Source organism: Vidua macroura, chromosome 2 (genome assembly GCF_024509145.1).
Source record: "Vidua macroura isolate BioBank_ID:100142 chromosome 2, ASM2450914v1, whole genome shotgun sequence".
In the NCBI taxonomy this organism is placed as follows: Eukaryota; Metazoa; Chordata; class Aves; order Passeriformes; family Viduidae; genus Vidua; species Vidua macroura.
This window is the reverse complement of record NC_071572.1, coordinates 33371076-33385228: the sequence shown is the minus strand read 5'-3', so window position 1 is coordinate 33385228 and position 14153 is coordinate 33371076. Positions and strand designations below refer to the sequence as shown.

The following is a 14153-nucleotide window of genomic DNA, read 5'->3' as shown; positions in this document are numbered from 1 at the left end:
GGGGCCGGCCGGGCCAGGCACGGGGGAAGCAGCGACACCGCGTCCTTGGGGCGGACCAGCTTTCGCTGCCCGGCCGAGGCGAGCGCCGGCGGGGCTGCGCCTTTAAGGGGCCGGGGGAGGCGGTGGCGGGCGGGCTCCTGCGCGCCGGGGCCGCTCCCTCCCGCCGTCCTTCTTTCCCTTCCCCGCTCCCTCCCCCGGTGGGCGGTGGGCAGTGCCCGTGGGCCGCCGCCACGGGAGTGGGACGGGGCGCCGCGGCATCCCGGCTCCCGCAGCCATGGCCGAGCCCCTGCGCCGCAGGCTCCCGCTGCTCTCTCTGCTCCTGCTGGCAGCCGGGGGGCTGCGAGCGGCGGAGCGGAGCGGCGACAGCAGCAGCGCCATGGAGGAGCTCGCCACCGAGAAGGAGGCGGAGGAGAGCCACCGGCAGGACAGCGTGAGCCTGCTCACCTTCATCCTGCTCCTCACCCTCACTATCCTCACCATCTGGCTCTTCAAGCACCGGCGTGTCCGCTTTCTCCACGAGACTGGCCTGGCCATGATCTACGGTGAGTCTGGCCGGGGCCGTGGCACCGCCTCAGCCCCCGGTGTCAGCCCCGGCAGGTGCCGGGAGGGGCGGGGGGCGGCGGAGGGCCCGGTACCGGCCGCGCCCCTCCGTGCCGCCGGAGGAGCACCGAGCCGCTGCGGCTGACGGGCGGCAGCGCCCGGTAGGCCAAGCCCCGGGCAGGGGGAGCCCCTCGCCGCAGAGCCCGACTGTCCCCGCCGGTGCTCCTGGATCCCTTCCCCTTGCCGGCGCCTTTCCTGGGGTTGGGGACAGAAGGACACTGAGGGGGGACATGCGGTCCGCAGCCTCCCGTGCGGCAGCGGAGCGATGTCCTGCGGGAAGGTGCGCCCCACCGCCGTGGCCGCGCTGCCGGGGACAGCGTTCCAGTGACCCTCCCCGCCGCAGAAAGGCAGCTCGCCGGCCGCACTTCCAGCAGCCGGGAGTGCCGAGCCGTGCAGGTCATCGTAGAGATGACTTTGGAAAGCGCCATCGCGCTGTCCTCGCCGTGCTGTGGCCGCACCACGCGGAAAGGAGCGTGTTTAGCCTCCGGCTTTGCTCCCTGGCTGTCGGCGCGCTGCTGTCACCTGCGGCCCGCGTTTGCGGATCCCGACTGACCGCAGTGACCAGACACCCTGACACTGTCTGCGGCTCATCCCGAGCCCTCGTGGTGGATCGAGGGCTCTACTGAGTTGAGTTCACCCACTCCAGGCCCCTCTTCTCGGTGGATGTGAGTAAAGGGAAAGTAAATCCCTCAGGAGAAGCTGTGTGTTTCCCCTGCGTTTGTGGGACTGACGGTCCAGAGGAGCTGGTCTCTGCAGAATAATGTTCATGGTGCTGGTCTGCTCTCCCTGGTGCTGTCGATGCCTGGTGCAGAGGGCAGCAGGTGAGCCTGAACTGGGGACGCAGAGCCCTCGCTCCGCGGGAAACTCCACGGTTGCGCTTGGTGCGCAGTTTGCTACGCAGAGCATAGTGGGTTGCGGTGAAGAGCAGCCATCCATTTGAAAAATTATTTGTCTGCTGGTGATTGGCTACTGCCATAAGTGCCAGGGGCACTTCTTCACCAGCGGAATCTGTTCCTGTTGAACCGTGTGAAACACCTGCCTGATGTTGGTCGGGATAAGCATATTGAGGGTAACCACACATGAGAAATTCAGCACTCGAGGGGAGGGGGAACGTGAAACGTTTCCTCCTTGATGAGTACTACTGCTCTTGAGAGCTATGTGATTGCTTGCAAAGCAGTGGAATTTTCCTCTGCTGATGCTTCCCTTAAACCATCCCAATTTGCTCTTAGTCACTGATCTCTTTGCTGCACTGCTGTGTACTTCACATATGTTCATTGCTGAAAACTGACAAATTAATAACTGGGCATATAAGTAAGTTATGCACTGGCATGATAATGCTTAGCAGCTGAAGAGTGCCCAGGAGACAGTAGATTAACAGTCTGTATTGATCAGAAAAGAGACAGGGTAAGGTAGTATTGAAGATGTTCAGATATTACCCTAGTGTTGTTACCTTTGGAAAGTTCATTTATGATGTTTTATGATCATTTTAGTGGCTTAGTTTATGGTGAAAATCTTGTGTATGTGGGTGTGCTAATGCATGCAGTACAGGTGTCAGGGCATCAAGGGCATTTGAGTATGTGTTTTGATGAACTGTGTGGGAAAGGAGAAATTGTTCAGCTGGAGAGATTCTGCCTCTCATTAAACTCAGTTTAGTTTGCTCTAACACGCAGTTCCTGATCTGTGAAAAGATTGTTAGGTTCCCAATTTGATGTGCAAATGCTGAAGTTTTGTCTTAGGAAAGGCACTATGCTATATCTCTTTCAGCCCCCCTGGCAGCATCCAAAAAAGAATAATTGGCTCAATCGAGGTGTGCCCTCACTTAAATAATTTTGCTTTCATAGATTGTTCCCCAATATAATTGCCTTCTAAATGAGTCCCCTTAGTATATCAAAATACATCTTGTTCTCCCTCCCAAATTGACTCTTGCCTTTTCATGGCAAACACCCTAGGAAGCATGTTTAGTGTGTTCAGTTCCTACCTAACATGGTTAACCTCCACGCTGGTAAAACTCTGTTGAGAACTGGCTTCACTTTAACATTTCACAGACTTTCCATAGGGGATGAAGAACAACCTAGCAAGTGCCGTAGTAACTTTCTGTTACACTTCTGCTAACTGGGCTTAAGTTTCCTCTTCCTTCCTTGTTGTTTAAAAGACAGTGGTTAAACTGATAGATGGGTTTCTATTTTGCTGATAATTTGCTATCTGAGAAACGCACTTTTAAAAAAGCTATATATCTATTTAAAGTGCATATGTTTGATCACTCTGCCTTAAACACAAAATCATAAGGCAATATGTCAAAGAAAGAGTTTGTAGTCCCAAAAGCACAAGTATCTATTAATGCTAAATAGAATTGAATTTTAGGGTTGAAACAGTAACAAGAGTGCTGCTCTGTGGAAGTGAAATACTAGCAAATGTCAGTTGCTCCAGCAATAATATTGCTAATGCAAGTTATAATGGAACAATTAAAAAATCTGACACAACCAAAGCAAACCCCAATCCACAACAGAGAAATAAGGGAATTGAACTTTGCTGACACGTGTATTTCAGCTAGTGATAAAGATCGTGATGCTTGCTGTTCTTAGTGTTGGTCTGAGTTGGAGGATAAAGTGTTCTGAGACATGTTTTTCCTGAAGATGTTTGGTGGTGGCTCTGTTTTGCAGGCTTCTTGGTTCTGTACTGAGAGGCATCACCTTGTAGTAGGAGCGACGAGGCACGGACTGTGCACCTGGACAGCTCAGGGTGGACTTAAGGGTGGGAGGTGATGGTGGGCCTCCAGTTGGTGGGCTTCCTAAGGCTGCTCCTTAGGAGGCAGCCACCTGGATAAGTAGATGTCTCCCAGCAGATGCAGTGGTATCACTGCCACTAGGCAATTACTTTGTCCCTTTTCATAAGTGGTAATTCAGACAACTGGCCACCCATGAATCAGCATAGGTGTCAGTCCTATCAGGTGCCTTCTTGTCTGCAGGCCACACGTGCTAGTGCTGCAGAAAAAAGTGAAAGCAAATGGGACTTGGGTACAGTGAAAGAAAAACAGTATATGAAGAGGAATATAATACTTCTGTTACCTTTTCTGGAACACAAATGAGAGATAAGGTGTAAATCTTCAGGATAAAAAACCTTATACATGTTCTGCAATACTCTGTATCAGACTAAGTTTCTCTATCCACAGAGTAGATACAGAAAAGGTCTATTTTTAGCTCATCTGGCTGCAGTGCTCTCTGTTAGAATTGTTGTATCTATCTACACATGCTAGAGATGACCTAACACATCTCCACTGCCAGCAAAATAATGTCAGTCTTCGTTTTTAATAAGCCACTTTGACATAAGCCTCCTAATACTAGATTTAGGATCATAACTGAGCACCCAGTTTTGAGAACATTATCCTTTCTCTGGCAACCTGCTTGTTCTTCCTGAATATTATTTTAAATCACTTTGTTACAGGCTTTTAAAGTGAGTTTTGCTCCACTTTTTGACTGCTCAGTATGTTTTAATTGTAATACAAATCTTTTATCTAAGCTTACTTTATGGCTTGTGACCAGGTAGAAAAATTGTAAATTCTTCTTTTGAGAGAAATTTTGAAGAAATGCTATATAGTTTTTATTAACCTGCATGTATTTCAGATCTGCTCTTTGGGCAGGGGTAGTTGGATAGCTTATAATTGCTGGTGTTTCTGAAGTATCTTTGGAGTACAATTTATCTATAGTCCTCAGGGCAATGATTTTGGGTTTCTTTCTTTGTTTCTGTGGGTTGGGGTTTTGTTTTTGTTTCTGTGGGCTTGGGGGTTTTGTTAATTTGTTTCTGTAAGGGTAGTGTATTTCATTAAGATTAAATTAGTTCATTTTTATGTCTGTTAACTTCATCTTCATGAGAAGTTCTGTCAAATCAGCACCAGAATACCCTCTGATCATGGCATAAGCCAAAGAAGAGAGAAATGGCAACTTGGATTTCTTTTGCTTGAGGAAGCCTTTGGTGACACACCTGGCTGTTAAAGTTGGTACTGTTCTGTAGCACCGTGTAATTGTACGCACCGTGCAGAGGCTGAAGGGGGAAGGTGGTCCTCTCCATGTCCTGTTATTTTCATCTAAATTAGAAAGTTACCACAAACAGATGCCAGATCTGTAATACTGCAGAGCTCACACACCTGCCTGCCTTCTTCTCCTGTGTGAGTGCTCTGGTTGTGTTTGCTGGACTGTGCTGAGCTGAGGGCAGGTAACCTGATGTCTGGTGCACAAGCTTGTTGTCAGAGTGAGGTGGTTCCACAGCAGGTTAATATTGTGCATGTCTGGGCCCTGTAAGAACTGGAGATTTTCTTTTGTCCACTTCAGAAAATTTCTTTTGGAACCACTTCCAATTTGTCTTTGCTTCTTTGCAATAGAAAGATGTCTCTAAATAGGTCTGCTAATGATTGTCTCTGAAAGAACACAAGGACTGGACTGCTCTGTAGATGCAGAGCATCTGCATCAACTCTAGTTAACTTCTGCTATTGGTGCAGATGAGAAAACAGAAAAGGAGATGGTGAAGGAGTATACAAAAGCTATCAAGTCCAACAGGATGCCCAGAATTACTTCTCAGGTGTTGATGGTGTCCCCGTCTCAGTGCTTCTTTATTTAGTCTTTGGGGGTCTATATTTTTGGCAAGAGGATGATGGGAGAGAGGCCTGAGTTCTCACCTGTCCCCTTTTTGTTTGGTAAAGTAGGCCTTTGTTTTAAGATGGTGAGAGAAAGGTGATAGGGAAAGTTTCTTTAGCTGTGTTAACAAAAATCTGTGTGGCAACTAGTGTGTAATCTTATCTCTGGATTTCACAATACTGCATAGTAAATTTTCTGTAATGAACTATAATTGGTCATTCAAACAGAATGAACAATTCAGATATTGTTCTTTTAGAACTTTAATTTTAAAATGTACTGATAGAAGTGGTTATAGATGTGTATTCCTTTGCAGTGTATGTTTAATAAACCTTCTCAATTCTTGTGCTGTAGGAAGATTAGAACACCTGAACACTGAAATTGCCTTCACCCAGAGTAATTATGCAGGCATCAGGAAGTGCTTCTGGGTCACCTGTACAGGCAGTCCTGGGCACCATTTAGGAGTATCTGTGCTACCTGTTAAACGCCTTTATAAAGTACACTGTGCGTCCTGGGCTCACTAACAGAGTGACTAGAGAGAACTCTAGACCTCTGCTCTATGTGCTCCCAGCACAACTGGAAGCAGATGTAAGCCTTGCCTCTACTTACCCTAAATCTTCCTTCTCAAGGGTTTGGCCTTGACTCCAAGCCAGGATGGTTTCCTGCAGCGCACAGAGGTAGCTCTGGAAGCAGTGATGGGAAGGCTCGATTCCCTGTGACAGAAAATTGTCATGGTACAGCTAGCTATGATTCTCTTATGTCTTCAGTCCCTTTGTGGGTGAAGGACTTGCTTTGTGGGTCCATAGCAGCTCTTTCCCCCACTCCTTCCTTATGAAGGTTGGGCTCCCCTTACATATCAACTCTGCAGAGTAGTTCAAAACATCTTAGAGAGCTGGGTGAAACATTTTCCTGCTTCTGGTAGGGAGCTATTCCCACCCCTCTCTGCTGCTATCTGAACAACCATTATCTCCATTAGGTAGGGGTAGCAGCTTTACCCTCAACTGATTTAGAAACCAGATATCTGAAGCAGGAACCTCAGCTCCACCATTATTAAAGAAAAAGAAAAAAAAAGAAAAAAGAAAAAAAAACCCAACCAACCAAACAACAACAACAACAACAACAAAAAAACAAAACAAAACCCCAAAAACAACAACAACAACAAAAAAAAAACAACAACAAAAAAAAACCACAGAGGACACAGTTTGCATTCTAGAACTATGTATCTTGGCCTGCTGGGGCCAGAAGTAAAAATATTTTGTAGTTCCTATCTAGGCCTTTAACAGGTGTTGTATACTATGGATGTTCTCTCCTTGCTTACATGCTGAATGCTGTGAGTCCAGCACTGGGCTGCTGAACTGTCCCTGTGTGTTCAAGAGACAGCCTCAGTATTTAACTCAAGTCTGTTGTTTCCATGCTGACAGCCAGAAATACCAGCTTGTAGAGTTACTTTTTTTTTTCCCCCCAACATAGAGTACTTATTTGTGACTCAGGATTAAAGCTTTATCCCTTTTAAATACTGAATATAGCCTTTCTCGCCCTGCTTTACACTAAGTGGTGTCTACATTGAAAGAATGTGATACAAGCAATTTTTTTAGGAGAGTGTTTATGTTGAAGGGTTTTTTACTAGTGTTGTAAAGAATACACAGTCGTTCGCAGCAGTTCAGATCTTTTTGTCTACCAGACATAGGTAATTTAGCTAAAATGCACTGCTTTTTTCTCCCCTATTAAAAAGCACTTCAGCCTGCAATTAACTGAGTATGAAGAGAGAAAAGCAAATTGTGAGAAACTGTTGGTTTGGTTTTTTCCCCATGTCCTGAAATCAGACAAATCGCTTTACTTTAGAAGTACCAAAAGACCCTATGGTGAAAGAAAGAGTTGGGATATTTTTCTTTTACTGGGGAGAAAGAGTTGAAGGCTCCTTTAATTTAAAGTTGAGGAGATGAGCTCTGCTCTCAGCCAGAGGAGGTGTGTGGTTTCTTGTGCTTTCTTCATGGCTTTGGTATTCCATGTTGCTTTTCAAAGGTTGGGTGGAAGCTCTTCATTTCTCTTGATACAGACGTATGTGTGAGTGATACATGGAGAAAGATCACACCCTCTCCTGGCAGAGCGCTTGTGGGTCAGCACTGCTGCCAGGGGTGTCTGTGGGCTTGGCTACACTGCTACCCCGATGGCTCAGCAATGGGGGGGATCTGCTGCCACGGGAGGGTCCTGGCCCTAATGCCACACTGGTGGGACTTGCAGTTTTGCTGTAGCCTGTGTTACTGCTCCACAGCTGCCACTTTCTCTGTTTGTAGCTTTTTTCAAAATGTCGCTTCCTTGTTGAAATAGGTCTGTAGTAGATGGTTTTAAAGGCAGCTGAAGCTACCAGAATACCTGCTGCGTATTTTAAATGTATTTGAGTGTGTTACTGATTCCTTTTCTGTTACCTTGTAAGCTCCTTGGAGAGGGGAGTTTGAACAGCAAAGCTGTGGGTCTTGGTGTGCTGGATTTGTGGAAATGTTTAAATAAAATTGTCTGCTTATTCAGAATGCCACGCCTTTCCACCTTTCCATAGATGTCTTCACTTCTCACTTAGACTTAAAAAAAAAAAAAATTAGGATTGAGGAGATTTTTTTAAGTAAATTTGACATGTTCGCCTGCTAATTTTATTATAAAACTGGGGAACTATTCCTAATGAAAAAAGGGATGGAAACAAAGGAACATGCTACAAAAGGATTCTAAAATGCAATTAACTTGTCTGTGCATGAGATGACAGTCTTTAATGTGCTGGCTGCTTATGGAAGTGTGGTGGGTGCACCTGCATTTCTTGCCATCAGTAGCTAGAAGAAGAGAAAGCTGCTTGTGTGGCATGGTGTCACCTACATGTGAGAGTCCTCCCTGTGTCAGCTCTGCAGCAGAGCACTCCATGTCCATAGGCAGTGCCAACACACTGGGATTAGTTATTGCTTCTGAGGCTCGGAGGCTGTTCCATTAATTCAAGAACTGGATTCAATATAAAAACTGCTGTTAACCTTTGCCATTGCTTTGAATATGAGATACTAACAGAAGGATGTTGTAACTGATGATAGTTTAAAAATAGCAAGTGACCCACATGGATCTGACTAGCTTTTGGTTTTTACTCTGAATCCATTAAAATGAATGCTATTGCTTCCACACTAATTCTAAGAAATTATTTCCCCCCACACATACACTTCTTAGCACTTGACATCAAGTTCTTCAGTAGTGAAAGGGAACCTACATTTTAAGTGTCATGTACCTCTCTGCTGTTGTTTTACTGCTGTACAATCCTTCCTATTTCTCATTCCTTTGTGACAGTCTTCATTGTACTTACTGATTGTGTAATGGCCTTTCTCCTGAAAAGATTTTCCTCATCCATGAGAGAACTTGACTGTTCTCCTTAAAATGCCTTCTTAGCGAGTGAATACCAACTTATTTTAATTGGCTTTTAGCCTTGCTATGTAACTGATGCTTTAGAAGTTAGGTTCCCTAGAAGAGTTCAAAGTGGCAAACACAGAGAGCTCCCTGGTTAGCTGAGAGGAAAGGGTATTGACAGGAGAATTGAAGCAGTGAGTGGAGCTGGCATCACTGGCTACGCTGCAGTTTTGCACTCTCTGGAAAATACAGGAAAAATACATAAGAAGAAAACTGGCGTAAAGGTTTATTTCTGTTGGGGAAGTGCAACCCGATTGTTTCTCCTGGGTTATCTTTGATATTTTAGTTGCTTATTATGTAATGTTATATATTAAGAGAAGAGGAGGCTGACTGTAAGTGACCTTTCACAGACATCCCTGGCAGGGTTGGCTGTAGCATCCTCTCCTGACTCACAGAATTCAAGTGGGCACTTCTGCTTGTTTGGTTTGTCTTGAAGATTTATACTTTGAGAGTCATCTTTATACTCTGCACAGTATAAGGGGTGTGGCTTTGTCATACCTATCTGCAATAGTAGTGTCTTACAGGGAACATATTTCCAGCAGACATGGGTTGCAGTGAATCATTCTTGGAAGAAAATGAGTATTTTGAAAATGTGTTGGTGTGTGTGAAATAACCTTAATGCTCGAATAGACTTCTACATAGGCAACTGAGCGTCAGGACACTGTTTCAGGCTAACCTTTATTGCTTGTGATCTCTGCACAGCAGTATGTCTGACTTGGCAAAAATTTGTTTATGAAGTTGATTTTTATATCTAGAGACTTTTAACCTTCTTTCAACCATGTTCACTTGTGGTAAAGCAATGTGTATACACACACACAGAGTCTCTTTCTGATTATCTTTTACAGAGATACATAGATATAAAATTAATCTTTTCCTCAGCTGTACATGACTGAACAGTTAGTGAGTGATTTCCTAATGATGATCTGCTTGTTAAGCTGCAGTAACAAAATATAATTGCAGCATACTCTGATTACACATGTGCCTGCATGAAACAGAGAAATGTCAACATAGATATCTTGGTGATACTTAGTACTTGATTATGTCCCCCATTTCCTCAGGGAGCCATAAAAAGTGTTTATTGCTTTTGCTGGCAAATGCTTGAATCTACTTATTTCAACATTTTCACTTTTTGATCCTAATGGTTTTGGGCTCTCTTCCAAAGTATAAAAGATAGGACAGTTACATTTTTTTTTTGTTCTCTGTACTTCAAACGGAAATATCTAACCTCAGGTGCTTATGATGTTCGTGTTTTGTCAACCCTAATTACAGATAGAGGAAACTTTGCATTATCTTTTGTTTGTACATACGATATAGCCCCTCTTCTAAAGATTGAAAGGCTGGGCCAACCAAAAAAAAAAAACAAACCCCAAACAAACAAAAACAAACAAAAAAGCCCCCCAAAACAAACAAAAAAGCCCCACAAAAACCCAGTCATCAAACAACCCTAAAATCTACCTCTGAAGCATTTGGTTTGCTCAGCTTACTAGCCAAAGTCAGAGGTTGTCTTTACCTCTCTGTGACCAGGCCAGAAGTTCTTTTTCTGCATTCAGTGCTACCTCTACCACTGTAGAGCTCTAAGAGAAGATTGAGACTCTCACAATTTTTGGAGCATGGTCTCTATACAATTTTTTTAGCCTCCTTTTGCTCTTCTTTCTTCATTTGCATGATGATGAGACATAAGCCTTGCTCTCCAATGGTTCCTGTGGGTATTACAATTGTCATGTGTTTCAGCTGTCCGAGAAATTGTATTATGCTGACAGCCTGCTTTTTTGTGGGAATCTCCTAACACTCTTTCCTTGTTACTTCATTTGTCTCCACAGTGCATCCAATAGTTTATTTTAAAGCTGACAGCCTGGATTCCTCTCCATACATGAGAACTACGTTCCCATTCTAAACTGAAAACCTTTGCTCACTTCCCTGCTTCATGGGAATGTGAGGATTGGCTCAATAGCAGAATGGCTGAAATAGCTTGTCATTTTTATCTTCCTCCTGCTACCACAGTCTTCATCACTGAGACTGGTTCCCCTGACTATCTGTGCCTTGTCTTCACCGTAAGCTGTTTAAGCTGTGCAAGGTATTTCTAGGTAACATATGAGTAACGCATGAATTCCTATGTCTCTCTACACATCTACAGTTCAGGCTTTCACTTCAACACAGGCTCCTTTGATGTTCTGGTTTTCAAGATACGCGAGAATTTTGTTCAGATGGAACTTTTTTAGTCTGTGTTGTAGGAAACTTTTTTTCCCTGACCCTCTCTTGCTTTGTTTCTGTGTTCTCAGCTGTCCTCAGTAAAGTAAAAGATAAAGGTGCCACTATCTCTAGGCCCATTTAATCATAACAAGAATCAAACTAACATTTTTTAACTTGCTAATAGACCGTGTCAAGACAAAGACCTGTTTTTTAGCCCTTATACTTTAAAAAAGGCCTAAAGTTTGACTCATGAGCAACATAAAGATTTCACAGCTATGAGAAGAAAACTTGGACCGCTGAGGCTATTTATCACTAGGGTTGTGTTATAGATTTTTTGAACAGTCAGCGAGGAAATTTGAGTTAATTTGTAACATTTATAATAAGTAACAAGTTTATAACAACTTTGTAAAAAAAGCAGTCTTTCAGTAAGTTAAACCTTCCAAGATCTTTAGAATACTTAAATGCAGGAAAGGGCAATGCATAAGAACAATAATTGGAGCTTTTGTAATTATGTCAAGGTGCCAGAATCCCAGTGATGCAACACGTGCATGGCATTTTTGATCCTTGAACAGATCACATTTGACCCATGTGTGTGCACCCACAGGCAACATGCACACCTCAGAGCTGAATTGCTCACTTTCCAGAATAGCCTGTTCTTGTGTAATAGCCTGTCTGAGCAGAGACAGACTTCTGGTGCTTCACTTGATTGGAAACAGTATTTCTTTGTATTTGATTTAGTATAGAAAATATACCATTTTACATGTGGATATGGTATTTTTAAATGACACTGGTAAAACTTTTCAACTAAAACTTAGATTCATCTTTCTATTGTCCCGATACATAAACGGAGTGCATGTTGTGTGAAGAATATAAAAAGTCTGTGAATCATATACTGAGATAAATATGGCTGGTGGAAAGCTGATACACCTGAAGTTAATAGTTAGGTACACTCCTAAATTTAACCACTCTTACTGTAGATGGTTTTCCTGTTACATTGTATTTGCCTAACTGGTTAAGAGGATTGAAACAGCAGCTTGTTGACAAATGCAGATTTATGGGAAGTTCCTGTTCAAACAGGGGCTTTCTGAGGTTTGGAGGCAGTGGACTGGTGCAACCAGGAAGGTGTTCCAGAGCCGTTAAAAAGGTTTGGGAAGACATTACTTATTTCTGTTAGCAGTGGCTTGCCAGAGGTCCATTCCATACTGCTGGGCTTCAAAGTTAAGGAAAATTAACTTGAAAACAGTATCATATTTTAAAAATGTCTGTAATGTCTGGAACAAAGCTAATTTTCATACTGTAACTTGAACTGACCTAGTTCCTTGGACTAGGAGTTACTGCTGGGACTAGGAGTTACTACATTTGCAGGACATGTTCTGTTGGACAAGTGGTCGTTTTGGCCAGGGAAATTTATCTATGACTTAGGATTTGATGGACTTGAGAATCAAGCAGTCTTGTAAGCTTCAGTGAGCAGGAGGTCAGCCAGCACTGAAAAAGTCACCTAACCTGGCCAGAAGAAGTTGCAGAACAGATTCCTGCTGCAAAAGGTACCCCAAAGAGAAATGCTTGGCTTAATTGTATCTGCAGGGAGAGATGAAGGCAGAGGACTCAGTCAGGCTTATTGAAATGGACTGAGATGCTGACTATGGGAGGACAGAAATATCGGGAGGTGATAAGAATTTTTTTAGGGATGGCAAATCAATGGCTGAAAAACTAGAAGTTTTCTGCAAAGAAAAACATTCTGATTTCCTTGTCTAATTTTCCTTGCTATATTCCTGTGCTGTTTGTTTGACCTTTCTATTTAGTCTGTGGGTCACAGTCCAGTAATCTCGAATCTTTGAGAGAATAAATAGGAAATCCTGAAAAAGAACACTTTCTCTTAGCAACTTAATGAAGGAGGGGAGTCCTGGCTGTGACGGGGGTTAGGCTGTTGAGGTAAATAGTGACAAAGGTTTTCAGAAGTCAATGTCAGTTGCACCATCTCTGAACTACCACAAGTAAATTGCTCAGCCCTTAAAAATATTTTTAGTCACCTGCTTATACTGCTGCTTTTTTTCTTTGTATTCCTCCTTGCTTGGTACACCTACAGTATGTATATGTACAGTATATATCATGCAGTATAGTATGATAGCAGGGAGTAGGGGAATAGTTGGGCTAATGCTGCCCCTCAGCCTGAAGCTGGAACCCAGTTTTTATCTCTGCCTGTTTATATGGGATGGAAAAAAAAAAAAAAGTGTGTGTGTATTTACAGTTCCATGAAAAGTATCCAAGCATTGTAAAACCTTTTCATTTTAATTTTTGCCTCTTAAAGATGGAAAACAGTACTAGGTCTGAAGTGCAACAGGAAAGGTTTTCTCAAGATAGCTTGGGAAACTCACTGCTGAATCAGATCATGAGCTATGTTTCTGTCCTTGCTCAGTGATTTCTGTCAGTGCTGTCTTTACAGTTCCAGGAAAAGAGGAACTTCTACTCTGAAGCAGTTGTTGCTGTGCATGCTCTTTACTCTTGTAATGATCACACAGGGCCCCAGCTAAACATGATCTGACTTTACATATCCACCTATGCCTGCAATACATTCATCCTTTTTTCTTTACGACAGCCATGCAAAGCAGGCAGGCTGCCATGTCTCTTACACTGAGTTAGAGACTGTGGGGGTGCTGGAGTGCCCATGAATTTTAACCTGGCACAGAAGAGTGGAGTCACTTCTTGTGGTCCTTTTTTTCTAGTCAACAATTATAAAAAGAGGTGACTAATTTTTTTTTTCCAAGGGTGTCTAAGTATTGGTAAAACAATTAATGGGGGGGTTTCCTGCCTTGTGGGGTTTTGGTGTTTGCCACAAGTGTCTTAATATTGGCCATTGTGTGCATTACTCATGTTGCAAGATCCTCTCAGTCCTTTATTTCCATTTGATTTTGTACAATTTTTAGTTACTGTTGTGGCAGAAGGATTGTGGCGTGCCTTGTTAACTTTCAGTTGAATTTAATGTAAGTGTTCCACTTAGACTGCTGGAAAATATGATCTTTTACTCAGAGAGTAATCAAAACTAAATCCAGTCCTCAAAGCAAATACTTTAGTACTGACTAGTCATTATGCAGGATAATGAATATGTGAATTTTATATATGTAGTGATATTGTCTGCCAATTTTTTAAAATTGTTATGTTTGTGGCCTACAGCTTGGCAGCCTGACACTCTGAGTGTTTTCCCAATGATCTGGCAGTTCAGTCTGTCAGCATTTAGCATGAGCAATTGGGCACACCTTTTGTCAGTGCTTTGCTATTGTAACAAATATGACAATTTCTCCTGCACCC

At 43.3% G+C, this 14153-nt stretch overlaps 1 protein-coding gene across 2 annotated transcripts in view; it reads left to right on the top strand.

The window, feature by feature from the left end:
• The first annotated feature begins 237 nt into the window (after positions 1–237).
• SLC9A7 (solute carrier family 9 member A7) overlaps positions 238–14153 on the top strand; it is a 69136-nt gene continuing 55220 nt past the window's right edge. For both annotated transcript variants that reach the window (XM_053971440.1, XM_053971439.1), the window contains exon 1: positions 238–542. In XM_053971440.1, coding sequence (XP_053827415.1) covers positions 275–542 — 268 coding nt within the window. In that variant the 5' untranslated portion in view covers positions 238–274. The remainder of the gene's footprint in view (positions 543–14153) is intronic.